Source organism: Cyprinodon tularosa, unplaced genomic scaffold (assembly GCF_016077235.1).
Source record: "Cyprinodon tularosa strain WSP-4 unplaced genomic scaffold, ASM1607723v1 ctg33, whole genome shotgun sequence".
Lineage (NCBI taxonomy): Eukaryota > Metazoa > Chordata > Actinopteri > Cyprinodontiformes > Cyprinodontidae > Cyprinodon > Cyprinodon tularosa.
In genome coordinates, this window is record NW_024039041.1 from 3,079,747 (window position 1) to 3,098,057 (window position 18,311).

The 18,311-nt window shown below is 36.8% G+C and overlaps 1 protein-coding gene across 4 annotated transcripts in view; it reads right to left on the reverse strand.

The window, feature by feature from the left end:
• The window catches only part of rnf34b (ring finger protein 34b), a 39,167-nt gene that overhangs the window by 2,586 nt on the left and 18,270 nt on the right, over positions 1-18,311 (reverse strand). The window contains exons 3-7 of one of the 4 annotated variants that reach the window (XM_038293788.1): positions 16,276-16,761; positions 8,937-8,999; positions 4,796-4,997; positions 4,668-4,691; positions 2,358-2,399 (exon numbers count right to left, since the gene is read on the reverse strand). In XM_038293788.1, coding sequence (XP_038149716.1) covers positions 2,358-2,399; positions 4,668-4,691; positions 4,796-4,997; positions 8,937-8,999; positions 16,276-16,761 — 817 coding nt within the window. The remainder of the gene's footprint in view (positions 1-2,357; positions 2,400-4,667; positions 4,692-4,795; positions 4,998-8,936; positions 9,000-16,275; positions 16,762-18,311) is intronic. The other 3 variants (XM_038293789.1, XM_038293790.1, XM_038293791.1) reach the window with 3 other exon arrangements.

The window sequence follows — 18,311 nt, forward strand, 5'->3', positions numbered from 1 at the left end:
TAACTTTATTAATCTTCTCTTGTAAAGACCACTTTGATGTAGAACTCTCTTTTCTTTCTTTTTGTTTCAATTTGCATCTCTTTTTGGAGTCTCTAAATGCATTTAAGTCTTAATTTGACCAAAATACTTGGTCTATTTGTACTTTTAATGTTTTAAACGAGTGTGTAATGGCAGTGTATATAAGGTATACACTGCCTGACCCAAAACAGGATAAAAGAGGTATAGAAATGGATTGAGGGATAAATAGATCCATCTAATGTACATATCTCTTTTTGCTCAGAAAAGAATGAATTTGAAAGGAAAGACCGACAGTATTGGCTCTTTCAGTTCCCTTTCTCTCACTGTTTAAAGAGTAGCTGAAATACCAGCTAATACACTTTATGAGGTTCAAAACAAATTCATCAAATACATGAAGCTGAAGTTATTTTTTTTCTATAAGTTTCCAGAAGTGTAAAACATAAAAAGCAGAAATATCAACAAGTCAAATATAAACAGAGAGCAAGCAGGCTAGTGTTAACGTTATAATAAGGCGAACTGATAGTCCTGAAAACATCATCATCAGACGAAACACATTTTCAGTGCAATTCACAAGGTATGAAGATTTAAATCGCTTTAGAAACTGCAAGCAGAAGCAGATCATTTAGCATCCAGAACTTAATTGGTGGGGAATTAAATGTCATCATAACAGTTTAGACCCCATACAGTCACGCTAATAAACTTTTTACTACCTTTAAAGCTACTCAGATAAAAAAAAAAAAATCTGTGGATAATGATTTTAATAAATCTAATTAAATATCGAACTGGGGCAAATTCATAAATACAAACTAATTAAATTGGCATTGTGGACAAAAACATTTTATTTGTTGATCCTTACCTGCAATACTTTTACAATACCTTCTGGTTTTTAAAGCAGTTCTTCAGTTTTACTGCCGTAAATGAATGTTAATTGAAACATTGATTTTGAAAAATAACTAAGTTAACTATTAGAACAATGCAGTTTCACACCACAAAGGATTGAAATGTATTACCAATGTAAAATATGGGCTATATTTTATGAGAAAAACATGAAATCAAAATACTTTTGCTGAATAATGTAATGAAAATTGATTACAATTATCCTGCATGTTTCTCTCTCATTCTTTCTTTTCCGTCTACACAGTGACCTCAGCTCTATCTGAAGCGTTCCAGCATCTTGGTCACTCAGAGCAGATCAGGTGTGGGATTATCCACCCATTAAACTGGCCAAACATATTATGATCAAGCAGAGTTTGAATGCACAGCGATTTCATAACCATGAAACGTTGCTTTTTGGTATCCTTTTGCGGCTTCGGCATTGCATACATTGGAATTGCGATGGTTTGCAAATATGTTTGTGCATCTTTAGTGCATTAAGAACCCATGTAAAACATGCTTAGATTTGTGAAAAAATAAGCTATACACAACAAATGACAAATTAGCAGATTAAGAGGAGTGGAAGCTTGAAACTAAATCTAACATAATGCATTTGAAGGATATTTCCTTACATTTGATAAGAATAACATAGGTTGCTTAAACTGTAAATGTTTACTTCGATATCAGAAAGAAACTTCATAAAGTTTTCAGCAAATCTTCTCTTTCGTTTTGGAAAATCATCCACAAATCTTATCTTTCCTATTTTCTGCCTTTTCATTTCCTCTTTTCTTTCAGCGCCTTTTTTCATTTCTAGATGCCACTCAAATTCAACAAGCTATTTCTGTAATTATTTGTTAAACAGTTTCCTCCTGATTTGATTAAATTCTGACAGTCTTCTTCCCCCGATTGAAGGGAGTGTTTTCCTCTTGTTCAATCCCAGCTAAGGAGGAGAAGCCACAGAGCACTGACTTATGGGAGTCAAATACTGAGCGATCAGTCGGCTGGCCTAAATCCGGCTCCCGCTACCGTGACAGACAAAAAGTCGATGCAGCTGCAGCCTGCCTGCCTCCCTGCAGCTGAATGCTAAGTGGGCTAATAAGGTCCTGGAGGCCTCGGTGTCAGCCGAGATGCTTGACAATGTAATTACACCTGATGGAGACGTGCTGCTGCAGCAGCAACATGATGGCTCGTCAAGAGGTAAAAGCTTTAATAGAGCCCATTAATGACAGGACGAGAGGCTGTCCCTCAGAATTAAAGATGACGCAAAGTGGAGAAGACGCATTAAATATAGAATATGGAAACACTGAAGCAGGCAGGAATCAATGACCATAATAAGATCACACACAGGATGGGTAGGATCACATGAAATCAAAAGCAGCATGCCTTTACTATGTCCTGCTGGCACATGAACAAACTGTGCAGCGGTTCATGAAGGAAATGAAAAGGATAGCTTGGTTATGTCTTACCTCCAACTCCACTGTTGCAAAGAGATGGAGGATATGCGACCACTTTATGGATAAGAACGGGCAATAACAAAGAAAATCCATTAGTGTAGGAAATAATAGCTTTGTTCTTTGATAAAAAAAAAATCAAGCAGTATGGTTTTGTTCGTGTTTTTGTTTTGCTTTCTGAAATAAAGTATTCACATCCCTTCATCTTTCAAATTTTTTTCCCAATCCCAACCACAAACTGGTGTATTCTATTGGAGTATTATGAGATCCATTAACACAATAAGGTTTATAACTTCAAAGCAGATTAAATGTGAATAAACACTGTCATAAAGACCAAAGAACACATCACAGAGGTGAGGGATAAAGTTACAAGGAGTTAAAATTACAAAATTATTAGCTCTTAACATCAAACAGAGCTCTGCTTAATCCATTATCCAAAAAGGACTGAATATGACAAATGAAAACCTACAGATCCAGCAAATGTCTTAATAGAAGCAGCCAAGAGCCTTCTGATAATTCTGGAGGAGCTGCAGTGATCAACAGCTCAGGTAACAGTAATGATGCACTCCACAAAAATAGCAGTCATGTTAAGACAAAGAGAACTGTTGAAAGAAAGTCATTAGAAATAATGTGTTTGTATGTAGGACACATCAAAAAGAGGAGGCTCTGGTCAGATGAGATCAAAATATAACTATTGGGCGACATGCTAAAGGCTTTGTGCGTCATAAAAATAACACTGCGCACAACGTGGCAGTGGCAGCATCATGCTGCATTCAGCAGGGATGGGAAAGCAGGTCAGAGATGTGATGAGAAAAAATATTCTACCCCCTATTCCTGTTAGGCCTCTAGTTAATAGCTGTGTAAGCTTGTTCTGTTTCCTTTGTTACACACAGTATGTCCATAAAAAAGTTAAAAAACAAACCACTGGACTTTATTTTCCAAGTTTGAAGATGTTTCACTTCTCATCCAGAAAGCTTTATCAATTGAAAATGTCTGGAGTAGAGTTGAGTTCCAGGCTTTATAGAGTAGCCCGAAAAAAGCCTTTTTATGGCTTAGAAAACATGCAAAATGAACCGAAAACAGGTCCACCTCTTAGTAATAGAGTCGTTGTGGTCGTTGTTTGCCTGATTAAATAGGCGAGATGTTTTGGTTCCCTGCATGGCGATGAGAATTATGATAGCAGGAAGTTATCAACTCTAACGCTGTCCACCCCTTCTGTTTAAGGTTGGTTTGTCTCTCTTAAAGGGGAACATTGTTGTTTTTTTTTACATTGGGCCCTTCATTTTACGTTATACATCATGTTCTACTCACCCATATGAGTTTTGTGTCATTCTGAGCTGTTCTGAAGATATTCCTTTAGGTTATATCCAAGTAACTTCTTCCTATGGGCAACGACTTGAAGGCACAAACTAAACTGTTCATAATTTATCATTTATGGTACGCCAGCATTCATAACATGTAGGCGAATCACTGTCCCCCAGACATCCGCGGTTATATTTTTGATATTTATATCTTTTAAAAACAAAGCGGAGAGTGTATGACGTCATCCACGTGCGCCGGCTACCGTTCATTCTTCCTGTCCGCTGAACTGTTCCTACAGTAGTTTTACTCACATGCCTGGCAGATGTCTAGTGCTACTACCACAGATTATCGCTCTCTCGAAATGGAATTGAACGATTCAGATTAGCTGGACGAATTAATATTTAAAAAAAAAAGTAAAATCAAGCGCCCAATGTAAAAAAACGGCATTACCCTTTAAGGTGTAGGTGGACAGCAAAGTCTTATCCAGATGAGGTAGCCCGCCTGTGTTGAGCCATGTGTCTGTGAATAGGTTGTTTTGTCTCTCTAATATTAAGATCAGAGCATTCCTCACTGCACTGAACTGCAAACACAAATCTGCTCACCTTTGGTTTGGGGATTTTGTCCTTAGGATGCACTAGCCTCTGTCTAAGCTTATTGGATGGGAAGGGAAATGTCTTCAAACTTGGCAAACAATGTCCAGAGATTTGTTATTTATAGCAAATATGGTATTAAAACATTTGGACATAGTAGGGATGAAACAAAGTGAAACTTTATTTTTAAATGTTAGAAAGTAAAATATTTCATTCTACTTCACAATTCAGTATTGCTTTGTTTATATGTTGAGGACAAAAGATTCTGATACAATATTCTGAAGTTTGTGGTTTACATAAAATATGTAGCAGTTCCAGAGGTGTGAATACTTTTGCACAGCAGTGTACCTCCTGATTTAATCAAAGCAAATCAGTTATCACAAAACAAATAAATACCTCAAAGTTTAAAATCCAACAATCAAATATAAAATACCTGCAGTTATGCTGACGTTTTCCACTAAAGAAAAAGCAAGAAAAGTAACAAAGAAACAAAAAGGTACATTAAAGATCACTGCAAACCTTCAAACCAAATAAAGGTGAAATGATTTTCTCAGTGCTTACTGGATTTCCTGTTCTGCTCGTTTTCCCTGTAGAGCCGATGCACTCGATCCAGCAGCTCCCACTTCTCGCAGCAGCCAGAGTAATTGACAAAGTTCCTAGCCAGGATCTCTTTCAGCTGGCGGACGGATAGGTTCTCTATGGCCTCTTCATTGTCCAGATCAGACAGCGAGGCCCTGATTCTCCTCTGCGTCGCCGGGCTCACCTATAACCCGCACAGGAGCACAGCTGTGTATCACTGAGGTCAAGCCACCCCTCACTGGGTTTTTATTGGTCCAGCATACACTATGAAATACGGTACCAACGCTGGCTTGGACTTTTCAAAATAAAACCAACAAGTAGAATTTTTTTGTTTGTTTTGTTTTTTATCTAAAAAGGATTTATTATGTGCTTCGGTGAAAAAGGATATATGACAATGATTTGAATGATTTTTTTATTTAGTTAGTGTTTTACATAATTCATTTTGCACTTTATTTCAGAATGCCCATTTATTTGACCTAAGTTTCAATTGTTGGTATACAAAAATGTGTTTCCAGTTGCTGATTCCACTTCAGGGTGATAGTAGAGCCCCCCTAGATGTTTCTCACCAGATCTCATCAATGTCTGATGTGGAATTTTGAAATTAAAGCCCATCAAAATCTTTAAAATTGCAATTTTTTATCTATTTTTCCATGAATAGTGCTAAGAACCCTGTTTCCAGTTACTAATTTCACTTCATAGTCACAGTAGGGTGCCCCTAGATACTTTTCACCGAAAGTCATCAAGGTTTAATTTGTTTCCAAATTAAATGTGTTTCCACTTTTCTCCATGTTTCTGCAAATATTGCTACAAAACTCCCTGTTTCCAGTTGCTGATTCTGCTTCAGGGTGATGGCTGACACCTCCAGATGGTCCTCTATGGATTGTGTGACAGTATTCTAGCAAATAAATGTACCTGCTTTACTTTGTATCCTAAATATAATAATCAAATATTCTCCATCTTTATCTGATATTTATACTATTTATCTTATGCTTGGCTTTCTCTTGCGTCAGAATGAAGTTATCTTCTCTCTCTACTTTATTTTGCTTTGGTACCTGATTCTGTGCTTGGTTAATTTCTCCTGTCTTTTGTCCTTGAACTCTCTTTACTGCTTCTGCATAGCTTATATTTCTTGCTGTTTTAACGTGTTGTATTTCCACTGCTTTCTTTCTAACCTCACATCCTCCATAGTTAACTCAGTGCTGGCCTTCCCAGTTGCAGCACCATTCTTCAGCTTCTTCCCTGCATTTCTCAATTCTGTGTTCTTCTCTGCATTTTGAACACCTTTGCTTCCCCCTACAAACTACTGACACCTGTAGCACCTAAGTGGAGGCAGAATTATTGCCCTGACTGGGAAACTCATGAGACCTATTTTAACTCTTTTTGGTAGAATGGACTCTGAAAACTCTATCAGCAGTGACGTGCTTGCCGCCTTTTTCCCTTGTATGTTTTCATAAAGTCTCTGTATCTTGTTAACCTTGCCTCCAAAAATGTTTCTTTAATCTATCTAAATCCTCATTATTTGGTATTCCTTTTATTACTCCTTTCACTGTTGCTATTCTCTCCTATGACTTTTACCTCTATGACCTCTCTTTTCCCTATGTGTTCAACGTCCAATGCTTTGTTTTTTTGCAAATTACCAGCAAGTTTCCATCCCTCAACTTCTTCACTAATTCGACTTCCCTATTTCTCTTAATTATTTCTCTAGAAATCATAATGGGGCTCAAATGCCGGTTTTTCTTCAGCCCTGAATCTAAATATTATTTTTATCTCTTCTCTGACAACCTTCCTTTGCACAACTCTTTCTTCATCTGAACTACTTTCTCCTAATTTCTGTTAATTCCTTGATTCTCAAACCACCTTTCCCCCATTTCACTTCCTCTATCTCTCTCTCCCATTTGAGACCATTGTCCAGCCTTCCTCTTCCTCATCTACCTGACTTGCCATTTTGTTCAATCCACCAACCAGTTAGGCAAAAACAGTTTACAGCATATGCATTGCCAGTCCATATGCCTCTCTCCAACGCTTTCTCAATCGGCAGACTGATTGTACTTCAGAGTACACATCCTCGATCATTTTTCTGGCCAGGCGGCAGCAAGGTGTGCCTATTTATGCGGTCCAGAGGACCTAGTGTTGCCGGTTAGTTATTTAGACCCCTTGGGGGTTTTGCATGGAGATTTTTGATCCAGTGTGTTGAAATATTAGTGAGTCAATTGTCACTATATTTGAATTAAACATAACTTGAAGTGGACTGAGTGTGTCTGCTTACAGATCACTCCAGTGTTGACGTATAAGAGGGAACCATTGGGTTCTAGAGTCTGGATACAGACCTCTAGCAACATAATCTTTATCTAATCAGAGGAAGTGGCTGGTTGTAGTGTGCGTGTGGACCAACAAGGGTCCTTGTTTTTATTAGTCTATATTTCTATCAGTATGTGATGTGGTTCCTTTCTTTTGTTTGCCCGTTATTTATTGCGCGTTGAATGTTGTAAAAGGGTTGTTATTCCTATAAGGTAATATAGCAAAGATAAGTCACCAAATTTAGACTTTTTGTAGAAGCTATTTTGAAAGTATACATCAGATCTGAATGATAATAATAATAATAATACATTTTATTTGTATTGCACTTTACATTTAAAAAATCTCAAAGTGCTACAGAATTCATAGTTAAAACAAAACCGTACAATAAAAACAGTATACATAGTTAAAATGAGACATTACAATAAAATAACATACGTAGTAAAAACAAAACAGTAAAATAACCATAAAACCACACAGATAAAATACTAACTAATGTTCATAGGCTTTTTTAAATAAAAATGTCTTGAGGCCTTTTTTGAATGCCTCCACACTCTGTGGGACCCTAAGGGACTCTGGGAGGCCATTCCAGAGTTGTGGGGCAACTGCCTGGAAGGCCCTATCTCCCATTGTGCAGAGCTTGACTCTTGGCTGGTGCAGTCGGTGGGTGGAGGTGGTGGAGCGGAGGGTTCTGGAGGCAGTGAATGATATTCTTAGATATCATTCACTGGTATTTTTTGCGGGTGTTTCCCCTATAAGGGTGTCCTACTGTCACTCTGACCTACAACCAGTGACTGGAAGCAGGGAGTTTTCCCACCAATATTCATAGCAACTGAGATTAAAGCGAAAATTTGACAAAATGTGAGAGGCTTAAATTTTGAAATTCCACATCAGATCTGGATGACAAATGGTGATATGCATTTGGTAAAATTTGAAATTACAAAGAGACATTTTGTGGGCAATATTGATAGCAACTGTGACAGCAAAAAGTGACCAATTTTATTTTTTATTTTTAATAAAATTTTTGATTCTGAGGGGCTTTCATTTTTGAAATTCTACCTTTGGTGAGAATCATCTAACGGTGTCCTACTGTTATCCTGAAGTGAAATCCGAAACTGGAAACATGGATTTTCTCAACAATATTCATTGAAACACAGTACCAATTCCCAATTTTACGAGCCTTTTATTTTGAAATTCCACATCACATGTTAATGATATTTGATGAGAAGCATCTATGCATGTCCTATTGTCATTCTGAAGGAAAATCAGTAACCTGAGGCAGGGGGTTTCTTAACAACCTTTGCAGAAACAGAGAAAAGTGACCAATTATAACTGATATTGAAAAGTATCTAGGAGTGTATTAGCAATATTGCATTGCAAACAAGTCTAAATTTTAGAGATTTTGAGAGGCTTTTATTTTGAAAGTTTAAAATGTATCTGTACTATCACCTTGAGGTGAAACTGAAATTAGTAACTGAAAACTGATTTTTTTTTTTTAGCAATATTTATAGAAAAATAGATGCAAACTGCATGTGAATAAATCAATAAATTAAAAAATCTAATCATACTCATATATCCATTTTCAGCACATAATAAATCATTTTTAGACCAGAGGGGTGTAAATTATAATTTATTCTAGTTAATAAATGTTAAATGTGTCTGTTTTATTTTGAAAATCCAAGCCAGCGTTAGTACCGTATTTCATAATGTATGGGTGACTGATAAAAATCAAGTTAGGGCATTCAATTAAATCCCAGACTTCTCAACAAACATGTCTGAGATTCGAATCAGGCAGCTTTGTGAATATGCACAAAAACATCAAACGTACCTCTAAGATGTTTTCAGTAGGCTCCAAATTCAAAAGGGATGCCGTTGGGGTACCCTCATGCTCCTGTAGGAGTGAACAGTGAAATTCCTGTTTTACTTTAAACTCCCCAGTAGAGTCATCAACATAATCACCATTTTTATGCCTTCAAATGGCCACAGGGGTGCAGGAAAGCAGCTCTAAAGAAAACATTTCCTCTACTCTTTTACTATATCTCATGTTCACACACTTCCTGAAACTCATCTCACGCTTAAATGAGGGGAACACTTTAAGCCTCACTTCGGTGAAAGCAAGTGTCTTATTGGTCCGATAGTTCAATGAAACTGTTTGAATCCAGCTGAAGTTGTCGTCTACATACTTCAGAGATTTCCGCTTCAACCCTTACAAATCATAAAAAAAGCTTTCATGTACCGATTGACTCGCTTTGCTCTCAGACAGATTTCCATTAGGAGCTCTTCAACAAAACGTTTGAGTCTGAATTTATTTATCTTGTTTTTTTTGCTTTTAGCTCTTTCAAATGTTTTCCTCGTTAATTTCTGAAAACTGGTTGTTAATCCTTCTGACATGGACATGGTTGTTCCTGCACCAATAGCAAATCTGCTCTTTTTTTAACACTTTCTGTAGATGAGCATTCACCGAACAGACTTAAAGTACTATAACACAGCAGATATTGTAGTGATAGAGCAGGCTGTGCTATTGAACTGTGCCAACATAATTATTTGGTAAAGATAGACAACTAATGCTTTCTTCTGATGTGTATTATTTGTACCAAATGGGAGCAATATATTGTTTTTTGAGCACTGGTATGCAGGAATTTAACACTGGACAGAAAAACATTCCTATTTTCCTTAAAGCAAATGTGACCTATATTTAATGTCGACAATTTTTTTCTTTTACATTTTTACAGAGTAAAATGCTCTTTATATTTCTAATAAATAATGGGTAACTGGTTACTTGTAAAATGAAACAAACTAGCAATTGCTCCTCATTCAACCATTATTAATCACTTGCAGATTTCTTTTATACCTGCTTGTTTGTCACACTTAAATGTTTCAGATCAACTCACAAATGTTAACTTAATAATAAATAAATAAATAAATAAAATTTTTAGTTTTAATAACTATTTATATCGTTAAGGGAAAAAAAATACCCAAAATGACCTGAGCTTATGTCAAAAAGTAATCATCCCAACTGTTAAACCATGATAACTTATTTGGACTTTGCCTTATTTTTGGTTCATTTTTACCAGTCGCACTCAGATTTGAATACTGAACACCAGTAAAATCAAACATATCCTGCAATATGCTCTGATCTAAAGAAATGTAAGAACAAAGGAAACAAAGGACGTAAAATGGTATTTGTGTGGCCTGGGCATGTCAGTCAAAAAAACCTAAAACACTGGTGAATCGCCTCATTTTTTAATAAATGATTACTCCATAATGCATTGCTAACTCATCCAGAAATTCACAAAATGGCAAAAGAAAATAAAAATACACCTAAAGCCATGCAGTCCTCAAACATTTCATTTAAGCATAGTGTTCATAAATCAATTAAAAATAAAAAGGTCAATGGTGAAATGGTGAAAACCAATGCTGATCCAAAGGAAAAAAGCACAGCATTTTGAAAAACAATTTAGTGGACCAATAGGACAAAAGTGAAGCATTTATACGGGTGTTTATCCATATTACATCACTAAAACAACACTATACTATCAAACACAGTGTTGTGAGGATAATGATCTGCTGTGCTTCCTTATGATCGAGAGCACTAATGTCATCAAGCAGGACAGTGATTCTAAAAACACCAGCAACTCCAAGAAAACCATCTTCTGGATGCCTCACAACAGCAAAGGTATTGTTTTAAAGAGGCCTAGTCAAAGTCTCAGTGAGATGCTATACCACTCATACCAAACCACAATAATGTAAAAGACTCATTGCCAATTTTCACAAATAAGAGATGGCAGCTGTTGGTACAGAAGGTCGAACCAGCAAGGATAGGTTTGGACAGTTTGACGTTTATGTTGGTTTGGACGGCCTTTTCCACTCATATGAAATCATGACTCTATTCCTTTATGAAAGCTAAAATGCTAACAAAGGATTATAGCCATAGCTTAAACCCTGTCAATCTGAAAGGTCATTAGGATAAACGGGACTCACTGCAAAGCAGCAACCAGTGGGACTTTCTGGAGATACACATCAAATTTTATGACATAAGTTGTTTTCCATGACAAAAATGGAGGGGTAAACTGTAAAAAGGCAAAACAATAAAAAAAAAATCCTAAATAAACAACTATGATGGCAGAAGATGTGTCGTAGTTTGTAGGAAGAACAACTCTTTCAGCGAGACACAGACACCAACTATTAGATTGAACCAGATCCTTTCTATTAACCTGTCATAGGATCACACACTGTTGAATGTGTTTGGGGTAATTTAATCTTTATAATTTTTAAGCTTCACTTTAATCAGATAGAAATGAGTTCAAGTATCCAAATAAGTTATCACTAATATCCAAGTGCAAAAGTAAAAAACAAATAGAGAGTCTGTTTGGGTGCATGAATAAAACAAAACCTTGAGGTTGAAGCCGAAGGATGGCAGTGAAATATGATGTATAAAAATTGGGCTAAAAACTTTACTCTGTCTTTTATCTGACTGGAAAGATAATATTTTCTGAAACACAATCAGACAGTCTAATCTTTCATACGTTTAGCCATGAAAATACTACAGTCTGATCAGGACAATAAATGTGATTTTCTCATCTGGGTGCATTTTACACACTGATGAAATGTCCTTCTGTCTAGTTGGATTTTTATCAGATTAAGTTGATGTATGGTAGAGGGTTAAATACTGATTCATCTTTGCGTTTCTGTTTAAAGATGGAGGTCAAAATCTTACCGGATTAAAAGTACAACAAAAGCATCTAGACAATGGCTCGACTGTGATCCGTCTGCATGCAAAGCACTGTATTATCTGAGCCATTTATATCCTTTTTTGTCCTGCTCGATCTACTTAACAAAAGAGAGCCAGTAACATCTAATATGATGGAGTTTATTGTTTCCACCTCAGTGCAATAAAACAAACCGTCTCCTTCTTCCTGTGCCTCAGCACATTCCAGCAGACCACAGCCGTCCTCTAATGAAGATGTTTTAATAATGCATCCGTCAGCGTGGCTGCACACCCGCCCTCACACAGACTTCCTGCTCAGACGAGACTCTTCTGAGACACCATCAGCAGCTTGACTCAGTCAAACAGCCAAACATTCAGGATTGTGTGGTTACTTTTTTAACAGAACCTTTAAAAGTACAAATAGAGCATAAGGGAACACGTAGAAAAGAACACAAAGGCTCTCAGGGTACAAGAAAAGGTTTAGAACAGCCTAACGGGCATGCTGACAACCATTGGTTATTAATTGTCCATCTATTTCTTTGCAACATTTTTTCATGAAATCTTACATATACTTACTGATATGAGCTAAAGAAAGTATGGCATTTTAAAATCAGAATTGCTTAAATAATGATTATGTTCATCTTAAATGTTTATGTGTTTACTTTCTATGCAGTCATTATTATTCATCTTTAAAAAATAGCCGAATACTGAATGGAATTACACAGCTGAGACAGACAAGTCTTTTTGTTTGTTTTTTTTATCAGTTAATTTTGTGCTAATATACCCTTAGGTTACATTTTTTTATAAATATTCTCATCATAAAATGTAAATTGTAAGCTTTGATTTAAAGGTCATTGTATGATAAAGTTGTTCCAGATTCATCTTCTGTGCTCCTGGGATATTTCTGGCTATAAAGTATTATTTGAAAAAAAGACTTAATAGTTATTATATGTATATGAGGGCTGCACCAAATCATTATTTTGCAAATTAATTCATCTGTTGATTATTTTTCAAGTAATCGTTTAATAATTTAATATCCAAAGGTTCATTAATGAAGTCTTCTACTAAATTAAACCAGGCAAAACAAAACTTTTTCCACTTGAGGAGTCAGGCATATTCACAGACGAAAAAGCTTTTCTTATCTTAAATGCAAAATGATTACACATTTTTTTACACTTTTGGTATGATTGCTGCTTAAAGTGGGTCGCTCTGTCAGATAGAGACACGTGTTAGAGTCTCTACACTCCAGTTAATGATTAATCGATTAATGAATTAGTTGAAGGTCATTTCAATAATCGATTAACACGATTTATTCAATTGTTTCAGCTCTAATATATTGCTGTTATAATCGGTAAATAAATCAAATCCAACAAATTTGTATTTTAATTGCTTCAAACAAGGTGAAGAGATTTTTTTTAAGGATTTTTTTAGGCACTAGTGTTTTTTATTTAAATTTTTTTAATATACAGGCAGAAATAGGGTTACGAGTGAGGGGGGAAGACATGTGGCAAAGTGTCAAGGACCAAGTCGTCTACACATAAATCGCATGATTATCTCCTACACCACCACCCCAAAGAAGGGTCTCAGTAAATTCTTTTCTGGCACTCTGCACTATGATGAAGTTCATTTTTTCTATTCTTTGTGCTGAAAAGAACCCCAGGAAACCAAGCGAGGATGTAAGCAATGAGATTAGAACTTAGAATAGGAGGCCTGGCATCAAAGCTGTTGGGAGGTGCAACATACAGCATAGAAAAAACAACAACAATGTAAATTATTACTTACGTTTATCCATTGATTTAAACATTATGTTTTTCATTTGCACATGCACGTAATGCAATGCAAGTAATGCAGTTTTTCTCTTATTATAATCTGCAACCAAGCTGGAGGTGCTGCTAAAACCACTTAACTTACATTAGCTAATAGCGTACCAAGCAGCAGCTTTTCTGCATGAACATCTTATTAGAAGTAAAAAAATAATTTAACCTTAAACCTAAAAGAAAAAAAATCTGCCAAATTGACAACATTATATCACTTTCCATATGTGGTAACATTAAATTATACATAACTGTTCATATCTTTAAGCTTATGTTTATGTTTTGTCTGTTTATGTTTTTATGGTATCTATGTTTGCTTTAATATAAAAGCACAATTTAAAACGAAATACGACCAATTTATTTCTCTTGTATAATTCTGACAAATTTAACAATTTTCTTTATGTCAAACTTTTAGTTTGTGTTGTATTCACTTTAACTGTTACTTTGCTGTTGAGCCAATGAATCATCCCAGGGAGGCACAAGTAAAGTTTCATTCTATTCTATTCTATTCTATTCTATTCTATTCTATTCTATTCTATTCTATTCTATTCTATTCTATTCTATTCTATTCTATTCTATTCTATTCTATTCTATTCTATTCTATAATTTTATTTTTAAATGAGAACATTTAATCTCTCCAATGCAAACAAGCTCAGTTCAAGTATTTTTTTTAAATAGCCTAAAGTTAGAGTAACCTAAAACACACAGAAATATGTTAATAGAACAAAAGTGGCCTCAAAGCTTGTATAAAGAAACATAAACATTAATAAACCTTAATGCAAAAAAACAAAAAGACTGAAGGCATCTAAAGGCAGAGGCAATAGAAAATGACAAAGCATAAACTGGATTTGAAGGTTATGCATGACTGAGACCTCATCCGACCTGTGCAGGCAATTTTACCAGAGACTTTCCTGTTTCTTAAAGAGTTATTTTAAACAAATGAATTTTTCTAAAATAATTATTTAATACTTTCATATTCAACAGCACTATCATAGGTCTTAAGGGCTTATTATGCAACAGTCAGCTGGACTTCTTCTCTTAGATAATAAAGACATTTCCCCTGTCATCTAAAGGTCTTCAACTGTTCCAAAAATCATCACCATTAAATATCAGCCAAATTTGCTTAAAGAAAATAAGACATTTTTTGCTGTTCAATATTAAATTCCTGCACACCAGTGCTCAAACAACATATTGTTTACATTTGGTACAAATAATACACATCAACAGAAAGCATTAGCCATCTATCTTTACCGACTGAATAATAAAAAATATCGAAAGAGCTTGGAAACCTAAGGTTGTGACTTGGAGCCCACCCCTGAGACTGCCACTCTGGGTCCCTTAAGCCCTGATTGCTCCCAGGGAGCCACACAATGGTAGCTCACTGCTCCCCAAGGGGATGAGTTAAATGCAGAGAGTTCATTTTGTTGCTCTACACTTGTGACAGTGTAATGACAGTTAAAAAACACTGGGGAAAAAAATAGGCAAAAATGGCCTGCAGAGGAGCGTAACAGGCGGCACTAAGGCTCATTTTATTTCTGTCATTAATTTTCTTGGTAATCCTGAAGGTGTTTGGAAATATTATTTAAGAAAAAACAAAAAAAAAATGAAACTACTTAGAAGGTGTGTGGTTAAAACTGAAGCATTTCAGAACAATAACTTTATACAGAGAGTCAGCCCCTGCGATATTAGTGGGGAGATCTGGGCCTTCTTAGCCTCCACCTTAAGCTCTAATGTATTTGAGTAATGAAGCAGGAAAATGATCCAAAGAATCCCCACAAGTCCACCTCTTCATGGCTCTAACACAAAATAAAGGTTTTGAAATGGTCTAGTCTGTTTGACCTTTAACACGATAATCCCTTTTTGGCCCATAATAAATGACACCATCATTTAAAATCTACTCTTGATTTACGATTTTTTCTAATAATAATGAACTCAGTTTGATGATCTGGAATATTTAAATTATGACGAGAAGAGCTTTGTACATGTTTAACACTATTAGATTACACACAGTTAAATCTAAAATAAATGGCGGCCTGGTAATGACCACCATTTTTATTTCAAACTTGCATATAAGGAAATAAATGTTTGTTATTTCATTGGTTTTATCAGGACATTTGTCATTGGTTGGATAATAAAGCCCCAGAACAGCCTGGCTATTTACGTAGATATACACTGACAGGAGTGACGTAATGCAGGGTTTCTATTCCCTGGTTGTTGAAGAGATGCAATGGGCTGATTTGAACTTGTGTGCTTGTTACATAACAGAATCAGTTCATGTAACAGACCCATAAAAGGCAAAGGGTTTAAGCCGCCTCACTGGCCTGGGTGAAGGCTCTGTCCTCTCAACACAACACAGCACAGCTGTTTCTAGCAGGGGCCAGAAAACCGATGAGAAAAAAATGCTAAGGATTTCTAGGCTTCATTCAAAAGACAACATAAAGAAAAGTAAAGATCTGAAGTTGTGCACCAGAGGGTGGATTTTTGTCTGACTTCAAACAGCAACTATGAAGCTTGTATATAAGTTACCATATCCTTTGAAATTAATTATTGTGGATAGAATGAGGGCAGATGTGAGGGAAGAGCAGCTTATGTTGATGTTTGTGTGCATGGCTGGGTGGAGCAGGCAGCTCCATCCGAGCACCAACCTGGCTGGGGGTCCCTGAACTGTCACTCGGGCTGAGCACATCCCCCTGAGAGGCAGACAGGGCCGACTGTTCAGAGGCGGAGCGCGGAGCGGAGGGCGGCGACGCCGCACGCGAGTGGGGGAGCGAGTGCAGACTGTCTGTGTCTTCTCCCCCATCTTCTTCCTCATCGCCACACGTTTCGTCATCCTCGTCTTCCTCCTCATCATCCTCGTCCTCCTCCATCACAGGTCTAGGAGTGTCTCGTGTCCCCCGTGTCCCCTGGTGGCAGAGCACCAGGTCCACCAGGTCCTCTTTCTCCCTACACGTATCGGTGGGGATGTTGCGCAGCAGCAGGTACTGCCGCAGGTCTTTAACTCGCAGCTGCATGAGGCGAGGCCGCTGGAAGGCCGTGCCGCGCAGCAGGTGGCAGGTTGTGCAGCAGCGAAGGTTTTCCTGCAGCACAGAGCAAAGGGCGCAGAAACTCTTCTTGCAGTCACAGCAGATGTGCTGAAGGGAGAGATGAAAGAAACAAACATCAGATCAGCTATTCTGCTTCATGTACGGTAGATGGAAAAAAAGTATTTTTACACACAAAGCTATTTGTTTAACTCAAGTCTGGCAGACGAATGGAGCAACTGAAATGTTTGTGCTCATGTAAGCTTTGATAAATAAAACAGGTGCTCAGGTATTTACACTCCGTCTTGTTGCAACAACAAACTTCCGAGGATTTTATTGACTGACCAAAGCAAAGTAGAAAATAGATGCGTGGAAACAGGAATTATTGTTCCAGGATTTGTTTCAGCCGTGGCACTGGAATTTAAACACCCAATGAATCAATACTTTACAAAAATGATTCTTGGCTTTAATTTAAGCTTCAAGTTTTTTTTGGACTTTGCCTTCTACCAGTTTTGCATTTTTACCTGTTCTTTTTGAAACACAATTCAATGTCAGACATGTTGAATTGAAAGCTTTTGCGAACAAAATTCTCAAGTCTGACACAGACAAATTTATGTTTAGGTCTGGACTTTGACCTGGTCATTCTAAAACATTAATATGCTTTGGTCGAATCTAAGCTTTGGCCGCGGCTTCAAGTCCTCAGCAGAAAATCATAATTCTGTCACCACTTTTCACATTTAGGATGTTATGATCATGGAATGTTCAAGAGGATATTCTTCTCCCTTTGCCTGTCAGTTTGGACGGCCACGTCCTTGTAGGTTTGCAGTTGTGTCATATCTTTTCTATAATCATATGATAGATTGAACGGCTCTCCATGTAACGTTCAAACCTTGTGACATTTTATAATCTATCCCTTCTTTAAGCTTCCTCACAGTTTCACCCATGACCTATCTGGTGCATGCTTTGTTCTTAGAAATGCTGTATGTTCACTAATCATTTAAGAAACCTTTGCAGAACAACTGGAATTATGCTAAAGTTAATTTACCCAGAGAAGGACTCAGTTAATTAATTAGTTGACTTCTAAATGCAAGTCGTTAGATTGAAATCCAAATTTTGCAAAGTCAAGCATGTCATAGCATGTCACGCATGGCACAGTTCAAAATCATCCGAATCATCATTTTATCATCCGATAAAATCAACTGCAGTTTGTGGTTAGAGCTTGATAAAATATGCAAAATGTTTAATACGATTGAACAGACATTATATTATATAGATTTAGGCTAAGACCTAAGCTTTAAGCAGAAATGTTTAGTCAAAGCTGATGGTTTTTGGTCCAAAGACAAACCATATACCAGCAGCACAAAGTCTAACTTTAATCCAGCCGTTTCTTGGTGGGAACCAAAAGAAGAGAGGAAAACTGTTTGTAGCTCCTAGCCATGTTTGACATTTATCATTGATACAGAGCGACGGAGTAGATTGACACTTCAAATGGGCAGAAAAGCAGGTCAGCCATGGCGGTAAACATTTTCTTATCGCCCAAGCACAACTGAGCCGCAGATCCACCGGGAGCACATTTCCAGCGTAACAGATGCCTTTCTTCAATCGGCTGCGGCTAATCCCCCGTTGGGACTTTTTCCACGCCGTGAAAATATCACGCTGAC